The sequence below is a fragment of the Mauremys mutica genome, chromosome 5 (assembly GCF_020497125.1).
Source record: "Mauremys mutica isolate MM-2020 ecotype Southern chromosome 5, ASM2049712v1, whole genome shotgun sequence".
NCBI lineage: Eukaryota > Metazoa > Chordata > Testudines > Geoemydidae > Mauremys > Mauremys mutica.
The window spans coordinates 137,420,609-137,441,424 of record NC_059076.1 but is presented as its reverse complement, the minus strand read 5'-3'; the positions used below and the strand labels follow the sequence as shown (position 1 = coordinate 137,441,424).

Genomic DNA, 20,816 nt, shown 5'->3' with positions numbered 1-20,816 from the left:
GATGGCCCCAGGGTGTTCCAGCTCCTGCTAATAGCTGAAGCACGGTGGTGCTGGGGTCACATCCCAGTGCCACCACCCTTTACATAGGGGGCTGCTATACGAGGCAGCACAGAGCCATTAAACTGGATCTGTGTCACCCAGGGGAATCCCCTTACACTGAGGGAGTGCTCAGGGGGCCAGAACCATGTGCCTTTTTTACTGGCAGAGCTAGTGCCAAGAGGACTGTGTGGTGCTTAACCACACCCTATGGGTCTGATCTTGAGAGGAAGGGGCTCTGTATCGCCCAGGATCAAGCCCTAAATGATCAGCCCTCTGTCCCCTTCTCCCACATTGAATTTTGCCCTGCCAGTGCTCATCAAGGAGCTGAATCTCGCAGCTGACTCTTCTCTCTCCAGTGGGACGAGCCAGCGCCTTGGGCCTCCTCCGCACCCCTGCTGTCTGTCTGTGCGGGAACTGGGAGGTTGTTAGATCCTGGCCCTCCTCCCAGTTTCACAGCTCCCACCCATCTCGAAAACAGTGTCGCGTAAAACAAGCGGCCGAGGAAGGCTATTTTCCCCCCTCCCCCCGAATTCTATTAGAAAAAGCACAATTCCAACTTGTAAGCTTCCAATTTTCCTCTCTGTGGGTGTCTGCTAATCAATTTCACAAGCCACTGCCTGAAGAGGTAGGGAAGAGGCGCTCTCGTTAATCTGGACCTTTTCCATCAAACTGGGCCAGTCAGATTTTGTTTGTTGTGGGCTGTAGCAGTGGGGCCACAGCTACTCTCTCCATTGAGGGCTGGGGGGGGATAAATAGCTTAGAGGGTTGGTTAATGGGTTTTGGAGCCCTTCACCTCTGGCTTGCTCCTTCAAAGCCAGCAGGGGTCAGACCATGATCGCAAAGTCTTACCCATGGCTACTCATGAGGCATGTGAGTCTGAGGGTACGTCTACACTACCTGCCGGATCGGCGGGTAGTGATCAATCTATTGGGAATTGATTTACCGTGTCTAGTGTAGACGTGATAAATCGATCCCCGATCGCTCTGCCGTCGACACCTGTACTCCACCGCGGCAAGAGGCGGAAGCGGAGTCGACGGGGGAGCGGCGGCAGTCGACCCCATGCCGTGAGGACGGGAGGTAAGTCAACCTAAGATACGTCGACTTCAGCTACACTATTCTTGTAGCTGAAGTTGTGTATCTTAGGTCAATCCCACCCCCAGCGTAGACCAGGCCTCGGTCCATAGGCCCATAGACATACCAGCGATTAAACTGATCCATTGACGGTACTTTATATGGCTCTTGTTACCATAGTATCTGAGCACCTTGTGGTTTGAATGCATGGATCCTCACAACCCCTGTACCATATGGAAGTCCTATTCTTCTTCTTTTACAGATGGGGACGGAAGCGCAGCTTTTAAAGCTATTTAGTTGTCTAGCTGCATCTTTAGGCAACTAAATACCCTTGAAAAATCTGGTGTAGAGAAATTAAGTGACTTGTCTAAACTCACACAAGAAGTTGGGGGTATAGCAGAGACTTGAACCCCCATCTCTTTAGACCCAGGCAACTACCTTATCCACCCTTCCTCTCCAGCAGACATACAGCCCAATGTACCTAGGAGTGAGTGAAAGAAGCGTGTGTGTTCGCTCTTGTACGTATCAAGATGCTCAGATCTTACAGTGCTGGATGTGAGACCGAGACATTGTCCATGATTCCAAGGCAAGGCTGGTCTACAAAAGGGGTCAGTTTCCTTGCGGGGAGAGAGATGTTGTCTCCTTTGCTCTATGAGCCCCTTTGAACAGCAGTATTACCCAGTGAAAGCCGAGCGCTCATTAACTCACATATGTAGCCTCGTACTTCCAGGACTCCTGTCACCAGCTTTGTGCAAAACTCCAGCCAGACTGCTCCTCGCCACCAATGCATATGGATGCCGCGCAATTTAACTTCTCCCGCAACACTTTAGAGGTGTTTACAGGACTCACAACTTTCCCATGGATAAAAAGGCTGAGTTTTAGTCACTAGGATGCACAGGGGGTCATGTTACCTGATATACTAATCAGTGCACATCTGTGACTCCGTGTGCAGATGCATGATAGGATTATTATTTATTATGTGTATTCTAGTAGTGCTTATAGTCGGCAGTCATGGATCACGGCCCCATCGTGCCAGGTGCGTACACAGGAAAGAAAAGACTGCCCCTGCTCTGAAGAGCTGACAGTCTAAGTATGAATGCAGGGTCAGTTGACAAATGATTTGCTAAACGAAAACTGGGTCACGTTCGTAATGAATATTAGTCTAAAGTAACAGTCGGACCAGGAGGTTGACTCAGATGCAGCAGCTGGATTTAAAAGTGATGCTGAACGTTCTGAGCAACAGTGACATTTTGTCTTACAAAGGTTAAAACCAGGGCAATCCAGCCGTAAGCTTTAAGCAAGAGGGATCATTTGCAGGAGTGAAAACAATCGCTGCCAGTGCTCGTGGGCAGTAGTGCACCACAGGTCAGATGCATTGCAGGGCAGGGGGACTGCCTTCCTCTGAAGTGTTTGGTACTGGACTGTCCATTGCTGGAGGCTGGATGTCAGGCTTGATGGCGCAGTGCTTTGACTGGGTACAGCACATCCCTTCATGCAGCTCACAAGCAGGCAGTGGATCGAGAAGTCAGCGGCATTGGTCAGCATTCCGTTCATTTCTGACATTATTTACTTTCCTCTTTTCCCTTGTCTCGGCGGCCGATCCGTCAGAGCAAGCGGAGCAAATAGAAAGAGAATTGTGGCTGCTGCAGGAATATTACAGCAATTAGAAAGGGCCATAAACAGTTCCTTACATATGAAACCACTCATTGAAATTGACAAGCAGCCTTTTTCCTCTCCTCCCGCCGAACACAATGCAGCTTCTTTCATGCTTATAAAGACCATCACTTTTTCATTCCCGCCAAGGATCCTGCACGCTCAGATCAATATGCTCACAGGCTGAATGAGACCTTTCTCCCTGCTCTGAATGTCTTGTGGAGAGAATTAACACTGATTGAGCATGTCACTGTCAAACTGTAATTTAGAGAGACATCATGAAACCATGCTGGGCTGGCACTGGTCCAGCTGTTAGATGCAACAGAAAAGTAACACAGCTTCATCCAACACAACAGCGCACCAGTTTGCATCTCCTGGGTTAAGTATTTTTGTGCTTTTTGATTGGGTATGATTAATAAGGTACTGGAGACGCTTGATATTCCATATCCCTGAGTGAGGAGTGACCTTAGGGTACTTCAGAAGGTCAATTTGGATGAGTGCCCAGGGCCCAATAAACAAATCAACTGGTTTTTAAGATAGAGCTTGATAAGTTTATAAACAAGATTATATGACGTGATTGCCTGGATGTGGTAATCCAGGAGGTCCCTTCCAGCCCTATGTTTCTAATTCAGTAAGAACGGCCATCCTGGGTCAGACCAGTGGCCAGTGCTAGGTGCTTCAGAGGGAATGAACACAACAGGCAATCATTGAATGATCCATTCCCTGTTGCCCATTCCAGCTTCTGGCAGTCGGAGGTTTAGGGACACCCAGAGAATGAGGTTGCATTCCTGACCATATTGGCTGATAGTCACTGATGGACCTGTTCTCCAGGAACTTCTCTCATTCTTTTTTGACCCCAGTTATACTTTTGGCCTTTACAACATCCCTTAGCAATGAATTGTGTGTTTGTGTGAAGAAATACTTCCTTGGGTTTGTTTTAAACCTGCTGCCTGTTAATTTCATCAGGTGAACCCTGGTTCTTGTTTTATGTGAAGGGATAAATAACACCTTCCTATCCACTTTCTCCCCACCAGTCGTGATTTTATAGACCTCTATCATATCTCTCCTTAGCCATCTCTTTTCTAAGATGAACGGTCCCATTCTTTTTAATCTCTCCTCATATGGAAACTGTTCCATTGGATGCCCTGTTCCTTGGGGTCAAAAACTGGCCAAGGTGCAGTGCAATGATGAACTGAACACCCAGTGTTTCAGATGGGTCCACGAATACCCTCATCTCTGGCTTCTGTCCACCCGAGCTAGAATTCTGTCTCTGTACAGAGTTAGTCACCCCAGTGTCTGGGGCAGGGATAGGCAACCTAAGGCATGCGTGCTGAAGGCAGCATGTGAGCTGATTTTGCGTGGCACTCACACTGCCCAGGTCCTGGCCACCAGTCTGGGGGACTCTGCATTTTAATTAAGAAACTTCATTTAAAATTAAAACATTTTAAAAACCTTATTTACTTTACATACAATAGTTTAGTTATATATATTATAGACTTATAGAAAGAGACCTTCTTAAAAATGTTAATGTATTACTGGCACGCGAAACCTTAAATTAAAGTGAATAAATGAAGATTTGGCACACCACTTCGGAAAGGTTGCCGACCCCTGGTCTAGGGACTGAAGCCTCATGTGGACATTCCTTCTGTGGTTTCTGGGTAGTATTTGGGTTGGGACAGAGATGCTGTGTGAACAGCTGGCATTTAGGCTCCTTGGGGGCTCAAGTGCCTCCTAGGACGTGTGTGTGTGTCCAACCAATGGTGGAGTAATGGTCTGATGGGTCCCAAGCACACAGTTTGAAGAGATTCCCCACCCACATGCCATGAATTTATTGGACAAAATAATAATTTTGTATTATGGTGGTGCCATGTGGCTGACTGAGAATGTGGGTCTGTAATGGGGTCCTCGGTGGGCTGAGGAGCTTAGGGGTTAGTGTCCACTCGGTCGTGAGGCAGTGGTAGGGGAGCCTGGGCTCATCCATTTCACCAGGCTCCGACCCAGGGCCCTAGGAGGGTCAGCAGTGTTTGGCCTCTGGGAGGGGCCCTCTAAACTACCTTTCCTGGGTTGCTTCCTACCACTGCTCCCTTCCATCAGCTTCTGGTACCAGATAAGGAGAAAAGCTGGGCTCTGCACACAGTTCTGATCCTTCAGGTAGGCTTCACCAGTCCCTTTGGCAGGAGCCAGCAGGGTAGGTCTGCGCTCCTCTCCTGCCTCCCCCTTTTGAACTGGGTTGCTCCCCTTTCAAGCCTTTCTCCAGCTGGAGCATGCTCTGCTGGGTTGGAGTCGGGTCCAATATAGTCCTTTAACCCCTTCCATCCCAGTGTGGGGTTTGTATGCCCCATCACAGGGTCCATTGTGCTTGGTGCTGTACAAACACAGAAGAGGCAGGCCCAGCCCCAAAGAGTTTACAGTCTAAATTGAGAATCTACGTTGTGTGAAAAGGCAAAGGGTGGGAAAGGGTTAAAACAGGCAGGCGGCATGATCATGTCATGACATGTTAGTCAGATTCTCTGCCCCCTGGTTGGCAGGAGGTCAGCCTACATGGTCCTAATGGTCCCTTCGGGCCTTAAAATCTGAGATTGGGCCATGCCCCCAGTGAAGTTCTAACAAGTTTGTCGGGGTCTGTAGCGGGGGGGGGGTCGCCCCGCTCCAGTCCAGGGGGGTTAAAAACAGCCCTGGGAGGGGGCTGTGGCTGGAGAAAGCAGCTTTTAGGCTGAGCTCATTGGGGGAAGTGGCTGCAGCTGTGGCCACGCCCCAACCAGACTCAGCTGGCCCTATAAAGGCAGAGAAGCCAGGGACAGTCACCCTCTGCTTGTTGAGGGAGAAAGGCCTGGCTGCTCACAAGCTGGGAATGGTATCGAGAGTGGAGCAGGACTGGGGAAAGGCCAGAGGAGCTGGGGAGCTCCAGCCTGGAGAACTCCCAGGCTGCAGGCCTTGGTAAAAGCCAGGACAGGTACTGGGGCTACAGAGGGGTAGCCTGGTGTAGGCAAAGGCAGCAGGTCCAAACCCCCCCTTGGCCAGTGATGAAGGGTGTGGACACTGCAGTCTGCCCCAGGGAGCGGGGGCTAGATGGTGACCGGCAGTAGCCATATTCTGAGGCCAAGTGGGGATAGTGGGTGGGGGTTCCCCTGGGAGGGGGAGACCCAGAATTGTAGGGGTACTTCTGGTGGGAAGCGCCCAGTTAAAGGGGCACTGGGTCTGGGAGGGACACGGGGGCCAGAGGACAGGTGGATCACCGGCCTGCAGAGGGCGCTCCGGAGCTGGCACGAGCTAATTCCTGGAAGTCACAAGCAGGAGGCGCTGCAGGGGGGAGTCTGCAACGCTACAGGGTCCAGCTGATTTCCTGGCTACCAAGAGAAGGCGACTTGCTCGCAGTTGGAAAGTACCTGCTTGGGGAACAGAAATTTGCTAACAGAGGGTTCTGCTGTATTAATTTAGAGGGAACACATGGGCCAAAGGTGTTAATATAACCCACTCACTGTCCAACGTTAAACAGTGTTAAGCGAGGTTCAGGGATTGGTATGGAGCCACCCCAGCCTGCTTAGCACCCGGGCAAACACGCCATTAAAAATCCTCTTATTAAAGATACAGAAAAGAAGGAAAAACTGCTACAGCATTTGCAATGTAAAGTGTTAACTAAGGCTGGCATTTTCATAACAGCCTGTGTTCCCTTTGCTGGGGAGAGTTATTAGTAAGTTGTTATGACTTTTCAGAGCTCCGGTATGAAACTGTAGAAAAATCTGAGAGTCTCTGGATTAAGTTTAGAAGTGTGAGCAACAAGGGTGATGGCGTGGTGGGAGTCTGCTATAGACCACCAGACCAGGGGGATGAGGCTTTCTTTCGGCAACTAGCAGAAGTTACTAGATCGCAGGCCCTGTTTCTCATGGGAGACTTTAATCACCCTGATATCTGCTGGGAGAGCAATACAGCAGTGCACAGACAATCCAGGAAGTTTTTGGAAAGTGTAGGGGACAGTTTCCTGGTCCAAGTATTGGAGGAACCAACTAGGGGCAGAGTTCTCCTTGACCTGCTGCTCACAAACAGAGAAGAGTTAGTAGGGGAAGCAAAAGTGGATGGGAACCTGGGAGGCAGTGACTGTGAAATGGTTGAGTTCAGGATCCCGACACAAGGAAGAAAGGAGAGCAGCAGAATACAGACCCTGGATTTCAGAAAAGCAGACTTTGACTCCCTCAGAGAACTGATGGGCAGGATCCCCTGGGAAAATAACAGGAGGGGGAAAGGAATCTAGGAGAGCTGGCTGTATTTTAAAGAGTCCTTATTGAGGTTGCAGGATAAAACCATCCCAATGTGTAGAAAATAGTAAACATGGCAGGCGACCAGCTTGGCTTAACAGTGAAATCCTTGCTGATCTTAAACGCAAAAAAGAAGCTCACAAGAAGTGGCAGATTGGACAAATGACCAGGGAGGAGTATAAAAATTGCTCAGGCATCAGGAGTGAAATCAGGAAGGGCAAATCACACTTGGAGTTGCAGCTAGCAAGAGATGTTAAGAGTAACAGGAAGGGTTTCTTCAGGTATGTTAGCAACAAGAAGAAAGTCAAGGAAAGTGTGGCCCCCTTACTGAATGAGGGAGGCAACCAAGTGACAGAGGATGTGGAAAAAGCTAATGTAATCAATGATTTTTTTTTGCCTCCGTCTTCACAAACAAGATCAGCTTCCAGACTGCTGCACTGGGTAGCACAGTATGGGGAGAAGGTGACCAGCCCTCTGTGGAGAAAGAAGTGGTTCAGGACTATTTAGAAAAACTGGATGAGCACAAGTCCATGGAGCCGGATGCGCTGCATCCAAGAGTGCAAAAGGAGTTGGTGGATGTGATTGCAGAGCCATTGACCATTATCTTTGAAAACTCATGGTCAATGGGGGAGGTCCCGGATGACTGGAAAAAGGCTAATGTAGTGCCCATTTTTAAAAAAGGGAAGGAGGAGGATCCGGGGAACTACAGGCCAGTCAGCCTCACCTCAATCCCTGGTAAAATCATGGAGCAGGTCCTCAAGGAATCAATTCTGAAGCACTTAGAGGAGAGGAAAGTGATCAGGAACAGTCAGCATGGATTCACCAAGGGCAAGTCATGCCTGACTAACCTAATTGCCTTCTGTGATGAGATAACTGGGTCTGTGGATGAGGGGAAAGCCGTGGATGTGTTATTCCTTGACTTTAGCAAAGCTTTTGATACGGTCTCCCACAGTATTCTTGCCAGCAAGTTAAAGTATGGGCTGGATGAATGGACTATAAGGTGGCTAGATCATCAGGCTCAATGGGTAGTGCTCAACGGCTCCATGTCTACTTGGCAGCCGGTTTCAAGTGGAGTGCCCCAAGGGTCGGTCCTGGGGCCGGTTTTGTTCAATATCTTCATTAATGATCTGGAGGATGGCGTGGGCTGCACTCTCAGCAAGTTTGCTGATGACACTAAACTGGGAGGAGTGGTAGATACACTGGAGGGTAGGGAGAGGATACAGAGGGACTGTAACAGGTGGGTCCGGGGCTCAACCCTCTGAGGGGAGGAGGGGAGCCGCACCGGCCCGCTTGTCTCACAGGGGTTCTGTCCTGTCTCTTTAAGGCTAGGACAGGCCCAGGCCCTCTGGTGCAGGGGCTGGGCGACAAACAGTCTAAATAGGTCTCAGGCCTTTGGTAGCAGGCTGAGCCAGTAACAAACAGTACAGGGGCTCAGGCCTTGGGCAGCAGGCTGAGCCAGTAACAACAGTACAGGGGCTCAGGCCTTGGGCAGCAGGCTGAGCCAGTAACAACAGTACAGGGGCTCAGGCCTTGGGTAGCAGGCTGAGCCAGTAGCAAGCAGTACAGGGGCTCAGGCCTCTTGTGGCAGGCTGAGCCAGTAGCAAGCAGTACAGGGGCTCAGGCCTCTTGTGGCAGGCTGAGCCAGTAGCAAACAGTACAGGGGCTCAGGCCTCTTGTGGCAGGCTGAGCCAGTAGCAAACAGTACAGGGGCTCAGGCCTTTTGTGGCAGGCTGAGCCAGTAGCAAGCAGTACAGGGGCTCAGGCCTTTGGTAGCAGGCTGAGCCAGTAACAAACAGTACAGGGGCTCAGGCCTTTTGTGGCAGGCTGAGCCAGTAGCAAACAGTACAGGGGCTCAGGCCTCTTGTGGCAGGCTGAGCCAGTAACAAACAGTACAGGGGCTCAGGCCTTTTGCGGCAGGCTGAGCCAGTAGGTAGAGGGGGACGACTGCCACCCGTGAGTGGGGTGGCAGGGGGGGGACACAGGCCCACCCACTCCACTGTGTCCCGGCCCGGGGCCCTAGGCAGCGGTCCACACCGCTGCCGGTCAGTGGGGATCCTGACCGCAACACACTGACATGGGTTCAGTCTGGTCAGCAGCCTGACTGAGGTCAGCTGCCCCCGGGCCACTTCCACTATCCCCCTCTTGGCCTACCTGGTCCACGGCGTCTCGCCCCGGGAAGTCCCACTGCATGGGCTCGTCCCAACCCGGGCTGGGGGGTAGGTCTGGTAGGTCCTTAGGGAAGTCCAGCCAATCCTGCCCCGGGGGCTCCTCGGGGTAACAGCATGGCAGCTGGGGCGTTCCCCCGGGCTCCTCGTCGTAGGTGGCGCGGGGGAGTTCCGGCTGGTCTTCCCAGGAGCGAGGTAGGGTGCTCTCCGTCCAGTCCAGGCAGTTGCTCGGGGCTCCAGTGGTTCCTCCGGTAGGAGCTCCCTCAGGCAGGTCTGCTCTCCCCGGTGGCTGAGAGCTGACTGAGCTGGGAGGCCCGGCTTTTATTCTTCCGGGTCGCCGCCTGACCCTCTGAGGGGCGGGCTCACCCTGCTGTAGCCCCGCCCCTTCCTGTGTCCGGGGCTCAACCCTCTCCGGGGAGGAGGGGTTCCACACCGGCCCGCTACATTCCCCCCCCCTCAAGCCTGGCTCCCATACCTTGGGGCCAGGTCCTTCCATCTCCTCAAGGCGGGACAGGAAGTCGGCATTCGCGTGGTCCTTGCCCGCCCGATGCCGGATGGTAAAGGCATAGGGCTGTAGGGCTAGGTACCACCGCATGATCCGGGGGTTGTTATCCTTCATCCTCATTAACCATTGGAGGGGTGCATGGTCCATGACGAGGGTGAAGGGGGCACCTAGGAGGAAGAATCGGAGGGCGTCACAGGCCCACTTCACCGCTAGGGCTTCTTTCTCGATCACGGAATAGTTGCGCTCGCGGGGGAATAGCTTCCGGCTGAGGTATATCACTGGATGGTCCCCCCCATCCGCTTCTTGCGACAGGACCGCCCCGACGCCGGTCTTAGACGCGTCTGTCTGTAGAACAAACGGCTTGTCGAAGTCCGGGCTGTACAGGACTGGTTCCTGGCAAAGGCGGTCCTTCAGGGTCTGGAAGGCCACCTCGCACTCGGCCGTCCAGCGCACCTGTCGGGGGCTATTTTTCGTGAGGAGCTCAGTTAGGGGTGCGGCAATTGATGCGAATTGCGGAATAAACCGCCGATAATACCCGGCGAGCCCCAGGAACTGCCGCACTTGGCGTTTCGTCGTGGGTGTGGGACAGTCCGCAAGGGCCTGTACCTTGCCTACCAGGGGTCTGATTCGTCCTCCTCCCACCGTGTAGCCCAGATAGGTGGTCTCCTGCCATGCGATCCTACATTTCTTAGGGTTGGCGGTCAACCCTGCCTCTCGCAAGGTTCGTAGGACCGTGGCGACCCGGTTGAGGTGATCTTCCCAGTGGCGGCTGTAGATTACCACGTCATCCAAGTAGGCGGCCGCATACTCCTGATGGGGCCGCAAGAGGTGGTCCATCAACCGCTGGAAGGTCGCAGGGGCCCCATGGAGGCCGAACGGCATTCGATTAAATTGATAAAGGCCTGAGGGGGTAGCAAAGGCCGTTTTCTCTTTGGATGCTTCGTCGAGTGGGATCTGCCAATATCCTTTGCTCAGGTCCAGGGTGGTAATAAATTGGGCTTCCCCCAGGCGGTCCAGGAGTTCGTCCACCCTGGGCATTGGATAGGCATCAAACCGCGAGATGGCGTTCACCCGACGGAAGTCTATACAAAATCGGCGCGTACCGTCCGGTTTGGGGACCGGCACCACCGGACTGCGCCATTCACTGCAGGAAGGCTCGATGACCCCCAAGGCCAACATGGTTCGGACCTCTTCTTCTACCTCCTGCCGCATCCGGTATGGCAAAGGCCGGGTGGTTTCCCTGATCGTTTTCCCTGGCTCGGTCAGAATCGTGTGACAGGCCCGGGTTGTATACCCCGGGACTGCCGTGAAGGTTTTTTGGAAAGCCTGCAGGAGACAGGTAGCCTGCTTACGCTGCTCTGCCGTGAGCGAGGGGCCTATCGGGGGTTCCTCCACACCCCTTGTCTCGGCCGTGTCCGGGCCCAGTTCGGGCTCAGGCGGGCAAGGGTCGATCAGTAGGCCCTCTCGGTCACACCATGGCTTTAGCAGGTTGATGTGGTAGACCTGGAGCTTCTTCCGTCGGTCGGGTTGGCGGATTTCGTATGTCACGGGTCCCACTTGCCGCACCACCTCATAGGGCCCCTGCCAACGGGCCAACAGCTTCGACTCGCTGGAGGGTAGAAGCAGTAGGACCCGGTCCCCAGGAGCAAACCTCCGGGCCCGTGCCTCCTGGTTATAGTTCCGCTCCTTCTTCGCCTGGGCTGCCCGCAAATTCTCCCGGGCTACTGTCCCGGCCTGAGTTAGGTATTCCCGTAACTGGTGGACGTACTGGAGGAGGCCCTGGGTTGGGGAGACCGACTCCTCCCATGTTTCCCGCATCAAATCTAGAAGCCCGCGGGGTCTCCGCCCGTACAACAGTTCAAAGGGGGAGAACTTGGTCGAGGCTTGCGGAACCTCCCGGATGGCCAGCAGCAGGGGCGGTAGGAACTGGTCCCAGTGCCGCAATTCCTCGGGGGGGAATTTTTTTAGCATGTCCTTAAGGGTGCGGTTAAACCGCTCTACTAACCCGTCGGTCTGCGGGTGGTATACCGACGTATGCAGCTGTTTCACCCCCAGGAGCTTGCAGACCTGTTGGAGCAGCCGGGACGTGAAGTTAGTGCCCTGATCCGTTAGGATCTCCCTAGGCAACCCTACTCGGGCAAAAATCTTCATCAGTTCCCCCGCAATGGTCCGGGCGGTGATGCTCCGCAGGGGAACGGCCTCGGGGAAGCGGGAGGCGTAGTCCACGAGGACGAGAACATACTGGAAGCCGGCCGCGCTTCGGGGAAGCGGACCTATCAGGTCCATGGCGACCCGCTCAAAGGGGGTCTCGATGACTGGCATAGGGACTAAGGGGGCCTTGGATACCCGAGGCGGTGCGGCCAGCTGGCACTCGGGACAGGAGGTACAATATTGCTTCACCTCTTGATGGATACTGGGCCAAAAGAACCGCGCCAGGATTCGGGCGAGGGTCTTTTCTTGCCCCAGATGCCCGGCGGCAGGCACATCGTGGGCCAACTGCATCACGGCCCTGCGGTGACAACAGGGTACCAGCAACTGCGTCAAGGGTTCCCGGGTGCGTGGGTCTCGATCGATGCGGTAGAGCCGATCTCGCCGCAGCTCGAAATGAGGCCACTGCGTGGCCCGATGAGAATCCACTACGGAGCCGTCGACGGCCGCAAGTTGTTGGTAGGCCCGGCTAAGCGTTGGGTCCGACCGCTGGTCGCGGCAAAAGTCCGTATCGAAGCGAGGTGCTGAGGGAGTTGGTCCCGGCGGTCCCTGACCTTCTTGGTCTCCTCCCTCACTCTCCTCACCCGCCTGCCCCGCCTCTGGTGGAGGTCCCCGGGGTTCAGCAGCCAACCCCGGCGTTGCCCTGAGGACCTCTTCAAATGAGGGCCAATCTCGCCCCAGAATCACAGGATAGGCCAGGCCGGGCGCCAGACCGACGACTACCCGCCGGGTAATGCCTCCCACCGTTAGCTGGGCCCAGGCACTCGGGTAAGGTCGGACATCTCCATGGATGCACTGTAATTGTATCGGCGTCAGACGGGGGTCGGCCGGTGGTCCCAGAGTTTGGCGGACCAGGGTCTGGCCGCACCCTGAATCGATCAGGGCCTGTGTGGTCTGGTTCTCAACCGTCACCGGGATTATCAGCTTGGGGGCCTCCGCCCGGCGGGCCCGGCCGGCCCCTACGTAAACCTGCCCGAAACTGCAATCCATCTCAGGACAGTCTCGTTGTACATGTCCTGCTTTCCCACATCTAAAGCAGGGACCGAGCTCAGGGCGTCCACTCCGGGGAAGGCTTGTTCTGGTACTTCGGGGGGGGCTCCGCCGGACCTTGGGCGCTCCCTGGGTGAAGGCCGGGGTAGTCAGCCGGGGGGCTGCTTCCCAGCGTGGAGTCAGGGTTCCCTGTCGGGGTCCCGGCCCGTGATCTGGGCCTCGTGGGTGGGGCATGTTCGATGCCCTCTTCTCGTCCCGGGGTCGTTCGGGCCCCGAGGTAGGTGGCCGGAAGGTGGGCCCTATCGAGGCTTCAGCCGCCAGGAAGCCCTCCATGAGCGCGACGGCGTCCGCTAAGGTCTTCGGTCGGTGGCGGAGTACCCAGGCCCTGCCTTTGGCCGGCAGGGTGTGAACAAACTGCTCCAACACCACCTGCTCGGTGACCTCCTCCGCCGTCCTGACGTCTGGCTGCAGCCACCTACGGCAGGCCTCCTTCAGGGTCTGGGCCACCATCCGGGGACGGGCTCCCGCCGGGTAGGTATGTCGCCTGAATCGCTGCCTAAACGTCTCCGGGCTAATGTCCAAAGCGTCTAGGACTGCAGCCTTCACGCGGTCGTAGTCGCGGGCTTCTTTGGTCGCCAGCCCCCGGTAGGCTGCTTGGGCCGTCCCGGTCAAATAGGGGGCCAGCAAGGTGGCCCACTGGTCTCTTGCCCATCCCGCCACGAGGGCCACCTGCTCAAAAGTGACCAAGAAGGCTTCCGGGTCGTCATCTGGGCCCATCTTGGTCAGACGCAGGGGGGTCGCCAGACGCGGACCCCCCCCCGTGCCCTCCCCCGCGGGCCATTCAGCGGGGCAGGGGGCGGGCCCGAGGAGGTGCTGCAGCTGGGTCCCAAGCTGCTGCACCAGCTGCTGTTGCTGCTCTAGTTGAGCTACCTGTTGCTGTTGCTGCTGCTGGAGCTGGGCTGCGTCTCGCTGCCGCTGCTGTTCCAGCTGGGCGGCATGCTGTTGCTGCTGTTGTAGGAGCTGAGCCGTCTGTTGCCGCTCCTGGCTTTCCACCAGCAGCTGGACCAGCCGGTCAGTCTCCATCTTCCTGGCTAAGAGGGGCGGTCCGCCGCCCTCTCACCGGCCCCTTCTCACAGGGGCAAGGGATCACAATCCCTGGTTAGGTGCCACTTGTAACAGGTGGGTCCGGGGCTCAACCCTCTGAGGGGAGGAGGGGAGCCACACCGGCCCGCTGGTCTCACAGGGGTTCTGTCCTGTCTCTTTAAGGCTAGGACAGGCCCAGGCCCCCTGGTGCAGGGGCTGGGCGACAAACAGTCTAAATAGGTCTCAGGCCTTTGGTAGCAGGCTGAGCCAGTAACAAACAGTACAGGGGCTCAGGCCTTGGGCAGCAGGCTGAGCCAGTAACAACAGTACAGGGGCTCAGGCCTTCTGTGGCAGGCTGAGCCAGTAACAAACAGTACAGGGGCTCAGGCCTCTTGTGGCAGGCTGAGCCAGTAACAACAGTACAGGGGCTCAGGCCTTTTGTGGCAGGCTGAGCCAGTAGCAAGCAGTACAGGGGCTCAGGCCTCTTGTGGCAGGCTGAGCCAGTAGCAAGCAGTACAGGGGCTCAGGCCTTTTGTGGCAGGCTGAGCCAGTAGCAAACAGTACAGGGGCTCAGGCCTCTTGTGGCAGGCTGAGCCAGTAACAAACAGTACAGGGGCTCAGGCCTTTTGCGGCAGGCTGAGCCAGTAGGTAGAGGGGGACGACTGCCACCCGTGAGTGGGGTGGCAGGGGGGGACACAGGCCCACCCACTCCACTGTGTCCCGGCCCGGGGCCCTAGGCAGCGGTCATCACCGCTGACGGTCAGTGGGGATCCTGACCGCAACACACTGACATGGGTTCAGTCTGGTCAGCAGCCTGACTGAGGTCAGCTGCCCCCGGGCCACTTCCACTATCCCCCTCTTGGCCTACCTGGTCCACGGCGTCTCGCCCCGGGAAGTCCCACTGCATGGGCTCGTCCCAACCCGGGCTGGGGGGTAGGTCTGGTAGGTCCTTAGGGAAGTCCAGCCAATCCTGCCCCGGGGGCTCCTCGGGGTAACAGCACGGCAGCTGGGCCGCTCCCCCGGGCTCCTCGTCGTAGGTGGCGCGGGGGAGTTCCGGCTGGTCTTCCCAGGAGCGAGGTAGGGTGCTCTCCGTCCAGTCCAGGCAGTCGCTCGGGGCTCCAGTGGTTCCTCCGGTAGGAGCTCCCTCAGGCAGGTCTGCTCTCCCCGGTGGCTGAGAGCTGACTGAGCTGGGAGGCCCGGCTTTTATTCTTCCGGGTCGCCGCCTGACCCTCTGAGGGGCGGGCTCACCCTGCTGTAGCCCCGCCCCTTCCTGTGTCCGGGGCTCAACCCTCTCCGGGGAGGAGGGGAGCCACACCGGCCCGCTACAGGGACCTAGACAAATTAGAGGACTGGGCCAAAAGAAACCTGATGAGGTTCAACAAGGACAAGTGCAGAGTCCTGCACTTAGGATGGAAGAATCCCAATCACTGTTACAGACTAGGGACCAAATGGCTAGGAAGCAGTTTTGCAGAAAAGGACCTAGGGGTTACAGTGGATGAGATGCTGGATATGAGTCTACAGTGTGCCCTTGTTGCCAAGAAGGCTAATGGCATTTTGGGCTGTATAAGTAGGGGCATTGCCAGCAGATCGAGGGATGTGATCATTCCCCTCTATTCAGCACTGGTGAGGCCTCATCTGGAGTACTGTGTCCAGTTTCGGGCCCCACACTACAAGAAGGATGGGGAAAAATTGGAAAGAGTCCAGCGGAGGGCAACAAAAATGATTAGGGGGCTGGAGCACATGACTTGTGAGGAGAGGCTGAGGGAACTGGGCTTGTTTAGTCTGCAGAAGAGAAGAATGAGGGGGGATTTTGATAGCTGCTTTCAACTACCTGAAAGGGGGTTCCAAAGAGGATGGATCTAGACTGTTCTCAGTGGTACCTGATGACAGAACAAGGAGTAATGGTCTCAGGTTGCAGTGGGGGAGGTTTAGGTTGGATATTAGAAAAAACTTTTTCACTCAGTGGTTAAGCACTGGAATGGGTTACCTAGGGAGGTGGTGGAATCTCCTTCCTTAGAGGTTTTTAAGGTCAGGCTTGACAGAGCCCTGGCTGGGATGATTTAGTTGGGAATTGGCCCTGCTTTGAGCAGGGGGTTGGACTAGATACCTCCTGAGGTCCCTTCCAGCCCTGATATTCTATGAAAGACCTACCCCTTGCTTGACAGTTGTTAGGTGGTATTAAAGATAGTAATAACTGTTCTTTTGGGAAGAAGAGAAGGAGTCAGTGGCATGGTTGTTGCTGTTAAAGTCTGATCCCATTTTCTAAGACAAACACAAAAGAGGAGGAAAAGGAACAGCAGGGATAGAAAATGCACCTTCTGTCTCTGGCATTGACTCTCACTTGCAGCCTTGTTGCTGGGAAAACACTGGCCCAGTGCATGGTCTTGTCAGCCACTCCAAGACCTGACAAACTTGTACTGGCATCGGGGTGTTTAGGGCATTGATTTTTACTTGCCTCTTTCTGGTCACAGGCTTACAGCAGTATTGCAAAATACACAGGTTTGGCTGATTTAAGCCAGACTCTTATTAAGCAGAAGGAAAAAGGAGAGGTACAGGAAAGAGAAGCAATAAGATGGGGAAGGAAAAGAACACACAAATGGGGTGTGTGTGTGTGTGTGTGTGTGTGGCAAAGTCAACATCCCAGGTGGTAGCTGGGATTTCGCTGAGGGTAGTGATGTAGTTTGGCTTCCTCTCTGTAGCCCAGTCTCTAGACATCTCTCAGCATTAGAATAAAGAAGGTCTGGGATCCTAAGAGAGAGTGTGGGTGGCAGCCATGATTGTCAATCATAGAAATGTAGGACTGGAAAGGGCCTTAATAGGACATCTAGTCCAGTCCTCTGCACTCAAGGCAGGACTATGTACTAACTAGACCATCCCTGACAGGTGTTGGTCCAACCTGCTCTGAAAACTCTCCAATGATAGAGATTCCACAACCTCCCTGGGCAATTTATTCCAGTGCTTAACCACCCTGACAGTTAGGAAGCTTTTTTCCTAATGTCCAACCTAAACCTCCCTTGCTGTAATTTAAGCCCATTGCTTCTTGTCCTGTCCTCAGTGATTTAGGAGAACAATTTTTCACCTTCCACCTTGTAACAATATTTTATGTACGTAAACTATCATGTTCACCCTTAGTCTTCTCTTCTCCAGACAAAACAAACCCAGTCTCTTTCAATTTTCCCTCACAGGTCATGTTTTCTAGACCTTTAATCGTTTTTGTTGTTCTCCTCTGGACTTTCTCCAGTTTGTCCACATCTTTCCTGAAATGTGGCGCCCAGAACTGCATTGCAGTACTCCAGCTGAGGCCTTATCAGCATGGAACAGAGTGGAAGAATTCCTTCTTGTGTCTTTCTTACAACACTTGCTTGCTCCAATAGCAAAATTTTCACTCCTATTTCTTTAGGGAGCCCAAAAGGGAGTGATGGGCGGATGTCACTTTCTGAGGTGCAGTCCAGATTGGTGAAGAGTTGTGCCGCCTCTTACCCTGTAACCCTTAGGTACCTTCATGCTTTGCTATTGTAGCGGTGATACCCACAGTGAGCAACAACTATGCCCTGTATGTCTGTCTATTGGGCAGCCCTGGTACAACACTGGATCCAGGAGCCTGAGGCAATACCACAGACTTCCAGTGATCTCCACCAGCCTTGGTTAGCAACCAGTAAGTTGACTCCACACTCTCCCCAGTCTTGGTTTCCTCAAAAACAGGTGTTCTGAAAGGTCCCGCCCTGTCCTGGAACAATCAGAGGAATGTTAAGGTTCAGTGGTCCCTTAAAGCGTCAATATCCAACAGTTTGTTACTTTAACTGGAGTTACCAAACAGATCATTTCAAATGCAGGACTGGACTGATCTAGATTAAAAATAATAAAATCAATTTAATTCCAAAGAGGTTTAAAGTGAAAAATGGTTGCAAGAGAAATAAAGATTGAAATACTTTCTAGTGACTAAAACCTCGTGATTTCAGCTAGATGGCTGACCAAGCTCCTGGCTCAGGGTCTATCCCACAGCATCAAAGGGCTGGTACCTTTATCTTCTTAGATGAAAGACACAACTTTGGATTCTGTCCCCCTCTCTTTTATAGTCCATTGAATCTTTGAATGGATTCTTCCGAAGGATACTTCCAGATAAAGGCGATTTCCAGCTGTGAGGAAGGCAACATGGAGTCTGTCTTGAAGGAAGTGTCCTGCTGCTTATTGTCTGCTAAAATGCAAGTTATTTAGTTCCTGCAAGTGAATGAACATTAGACATATGATTGTTAATCTCCTTCCCTGCCGAGATAGTGTGTGGTTTGTTTCCGCCCCTTGTTAGCTTGATGGCTCTGCTTATGTGACACGTAAATACATTCTCATGGTCTTTCAAAATACTTCGGAAGTAACTCCAGGTGGGGAAACCACATTCCTTTGTTTAGAGTGGGCTAACTCCTTGTTGGCTGGCAAACATTTTAAGAATTATAATTTCAGTTTATGTCCATAACTTTGCATCATTTGCTTGCACCCACATTACGTGATGATGTTAATGACCAGTGAATCAGGAGCTTTTCATTGACACTTTGCGTGGCACTTAGATACATTTCATGACACTGAAGAAGTGGTGTACACTTGAATGGGTTAAGCCGGCTGTAGATCATTACCGCATATCAGGTGCCCCTTGGCTGTCCTTAATGTCTCCCACTCTTTTCTTGTTAACCAGGCACGATCTCAATACAGTCCTTGAATTATACCAGCGGGCCTTTTTGTTTGGACTAATTCAGTCCCTCTCTCCCATTTGCAACATTTGTTGCTACAGGTTATTGTAACACTTGATGAACTTTCACTCACTTCTCTCAGTTGGGCTCACAATTAGGTACATCTGTAGGCCAAATTATCACAACAGTTGTTCCATTTAGTAGACAAAAACACAACAAAAAATCCTGGAAGTTGAAGCTAGACGAATTCAGATTGGAAATAATGCACCAATTTTTTAACAGGGAGGGCAATTTATAGAGCTGAGAGAACTTAAAAATGTCCATCCTCTGGGAAATGCTGACGTTTAGATATTTGCTTGCATCCCAAATCGGAGTTGTATTTTGGGAGCCTCAGTCTCTCCATGACTGGGCTACATCTCCCATAATGCACATAGTCATGTGACTCCCATGCTGCCCCATACAGCTTGGTGGGAGAGGTAGTGTCAGCCGACTGGAACGAAAGCAGTCTAGCCTAGTGGTCAGAGTGGGTGTCAGACCTGGGGGTTGGAGCAGGCTTCAGGAACCAAGGACTAAGGTCAGCAGTCAGCCAAAACCACGGGTCAAGCTGGAGGGCAGGAACTGGGCCAAGCAGGGTATCAGGCAAGCAGCGGTCCAGGGAAGGGGCAGGACTGATTGCAAAGCAGAAGCAACAGGAACAAAGTAACACAGGAGCAGGCACAGGGGTGGGCATGGGTAGCCAGCAAGTGGCTGCTGCTGCTGCTGGCTTAAAAGCCGGCCTGCTGGCCCCTCCAGCCAAGCAGGTGGCGTGGCTAATCAGGCAGCTTGCTGTAAGGCCAGCTGTACTGCTGAGGCTGCCTGGAGACTCACTCTGCTGCAGACCCTGACAGGTGATCACAGAGTTCAAGGCCAGAAGGAACCATTAATTCATCGAGCCTGAGCTCATGGATAGCACAGGCATCGAGGAGTTCGGAGACTGGAATTACAACTCTCATAAAGCAACGGGCATGTGAAAAGAAACACAGTTAATGTTGAAATGACTTGAAACAATGTGTTTCAGATCATTTCAATGAATCAGACTGCCCAGTTTGGGTCAGATTGACCCGATATGAAATATTTCATTTTGGTTTTCAGCACAACCAGAACTCTCCCATGGAAAACTTAAATTGTTGCATTTCCCAGTGGACAGTCATTCTGACAGAAACTTCCTGGCCAGCTCCAGTAATTAACTCTTGGAACAACTTAGGAAGGGTCGTGGTGGATTCTCCAACACTGGACACTTGTACATCTAGTCTGGATGCTTTTCTAAAAGACAAGCTCTGATTCAACCACAGCAAGAATGACTACGGGGAAGTCACATGGCCTGTGATTACAGGTGGTCAGATTAGATGACCACAACAGTCTCTTCTGGCGTTATGATCGCCTACTTCTGCTAGCTCTCCTCCGAGCTTGTGTGCTAAAAATAGTAGTGTACCCGTGTTAGCACACACAGGATCAGCATCTTGCTAGCCGCCCCACATACACCCCCGCCTGAACCCTGTGGGTACATATTCGGGGTGGCTAGCACATGCTGCCAGTGCCCAGAGTACTGCAGCTGTGTGCTAATGCAGATGAGTGCTAGCAGGAATAGGCAAAAAGGGAATCAGCCCCCTAGCGTGGACGTAGCCTATGCGTTTTGAACAAACTTCCATTCCACGGGGTTAACTCACTCACCCCTTCCCACCCCCAATTTTCCAGGGCCCACTACACCCACAGGCCAACAAAACCATTGCCGATTAAGTGCAGAGGGTCTCATCCTCTGTGTCATTCAGTCTTTGAAACTTTCCCTGGGGAGGGGGGCAGGTTACCCCATATCTGCCTGTTGTGGGGTTTTCGTGCACATATCTCTGAAGCCTCTTCTGCTGGCCACTGTTGAAGACCGGCCATGGGACTAGATGGTCCATGGGTCTGCTACGTGATGGAAATTCCTATATAGCTAACGTGTGTGTTGCCACTGACATCAGGAGGAGGATTGGGCCCCCCCCCGCCTTTGGACAGATTGTGGGCGGGGAGGGGGGAGGTTGGCTGCAATTTACCCATGCTTAAAAGTAGAATTCTTTCCAGGGTGTGTTTATCGGAGCTGAAACGTGGGCCAAACACAAAGGGGTGCTGGGTATATAAAGATGGGCATTAA

At 53.4% G+C, this 20,816-nt stretch overlaps 1 protein-coding gene across 3 annotated transcripts in view; it reads left to right on the top strand.

The window, feature by feature from the left end:
* LOC123370720 overlaps positions 1-20,816 on the top strand; it is a 168,965-nt gene that overhangs the window by 133,205 nt on the left and 14,944 nt on the right. The window contains exon 7 of one of the 3 annotated variants that reach the window (XM_045017461.1): positions 18,044-18,144. The exons of the other annotated variants lie outside the window; for them this stretch is intronic. Within the exon in view, the coding sequence (XP_044873396.1) occupies positions 18,044-18,051 (8 nt within the window). The 3' untranslated portion in view covers positions 18,052-18,144. Of the gene's footprint in view, positions 1-18,043; positions 18,145-20,816 lie in introns of those variants that run through there. 3 annotated transcript variants of the gene reach the window in all.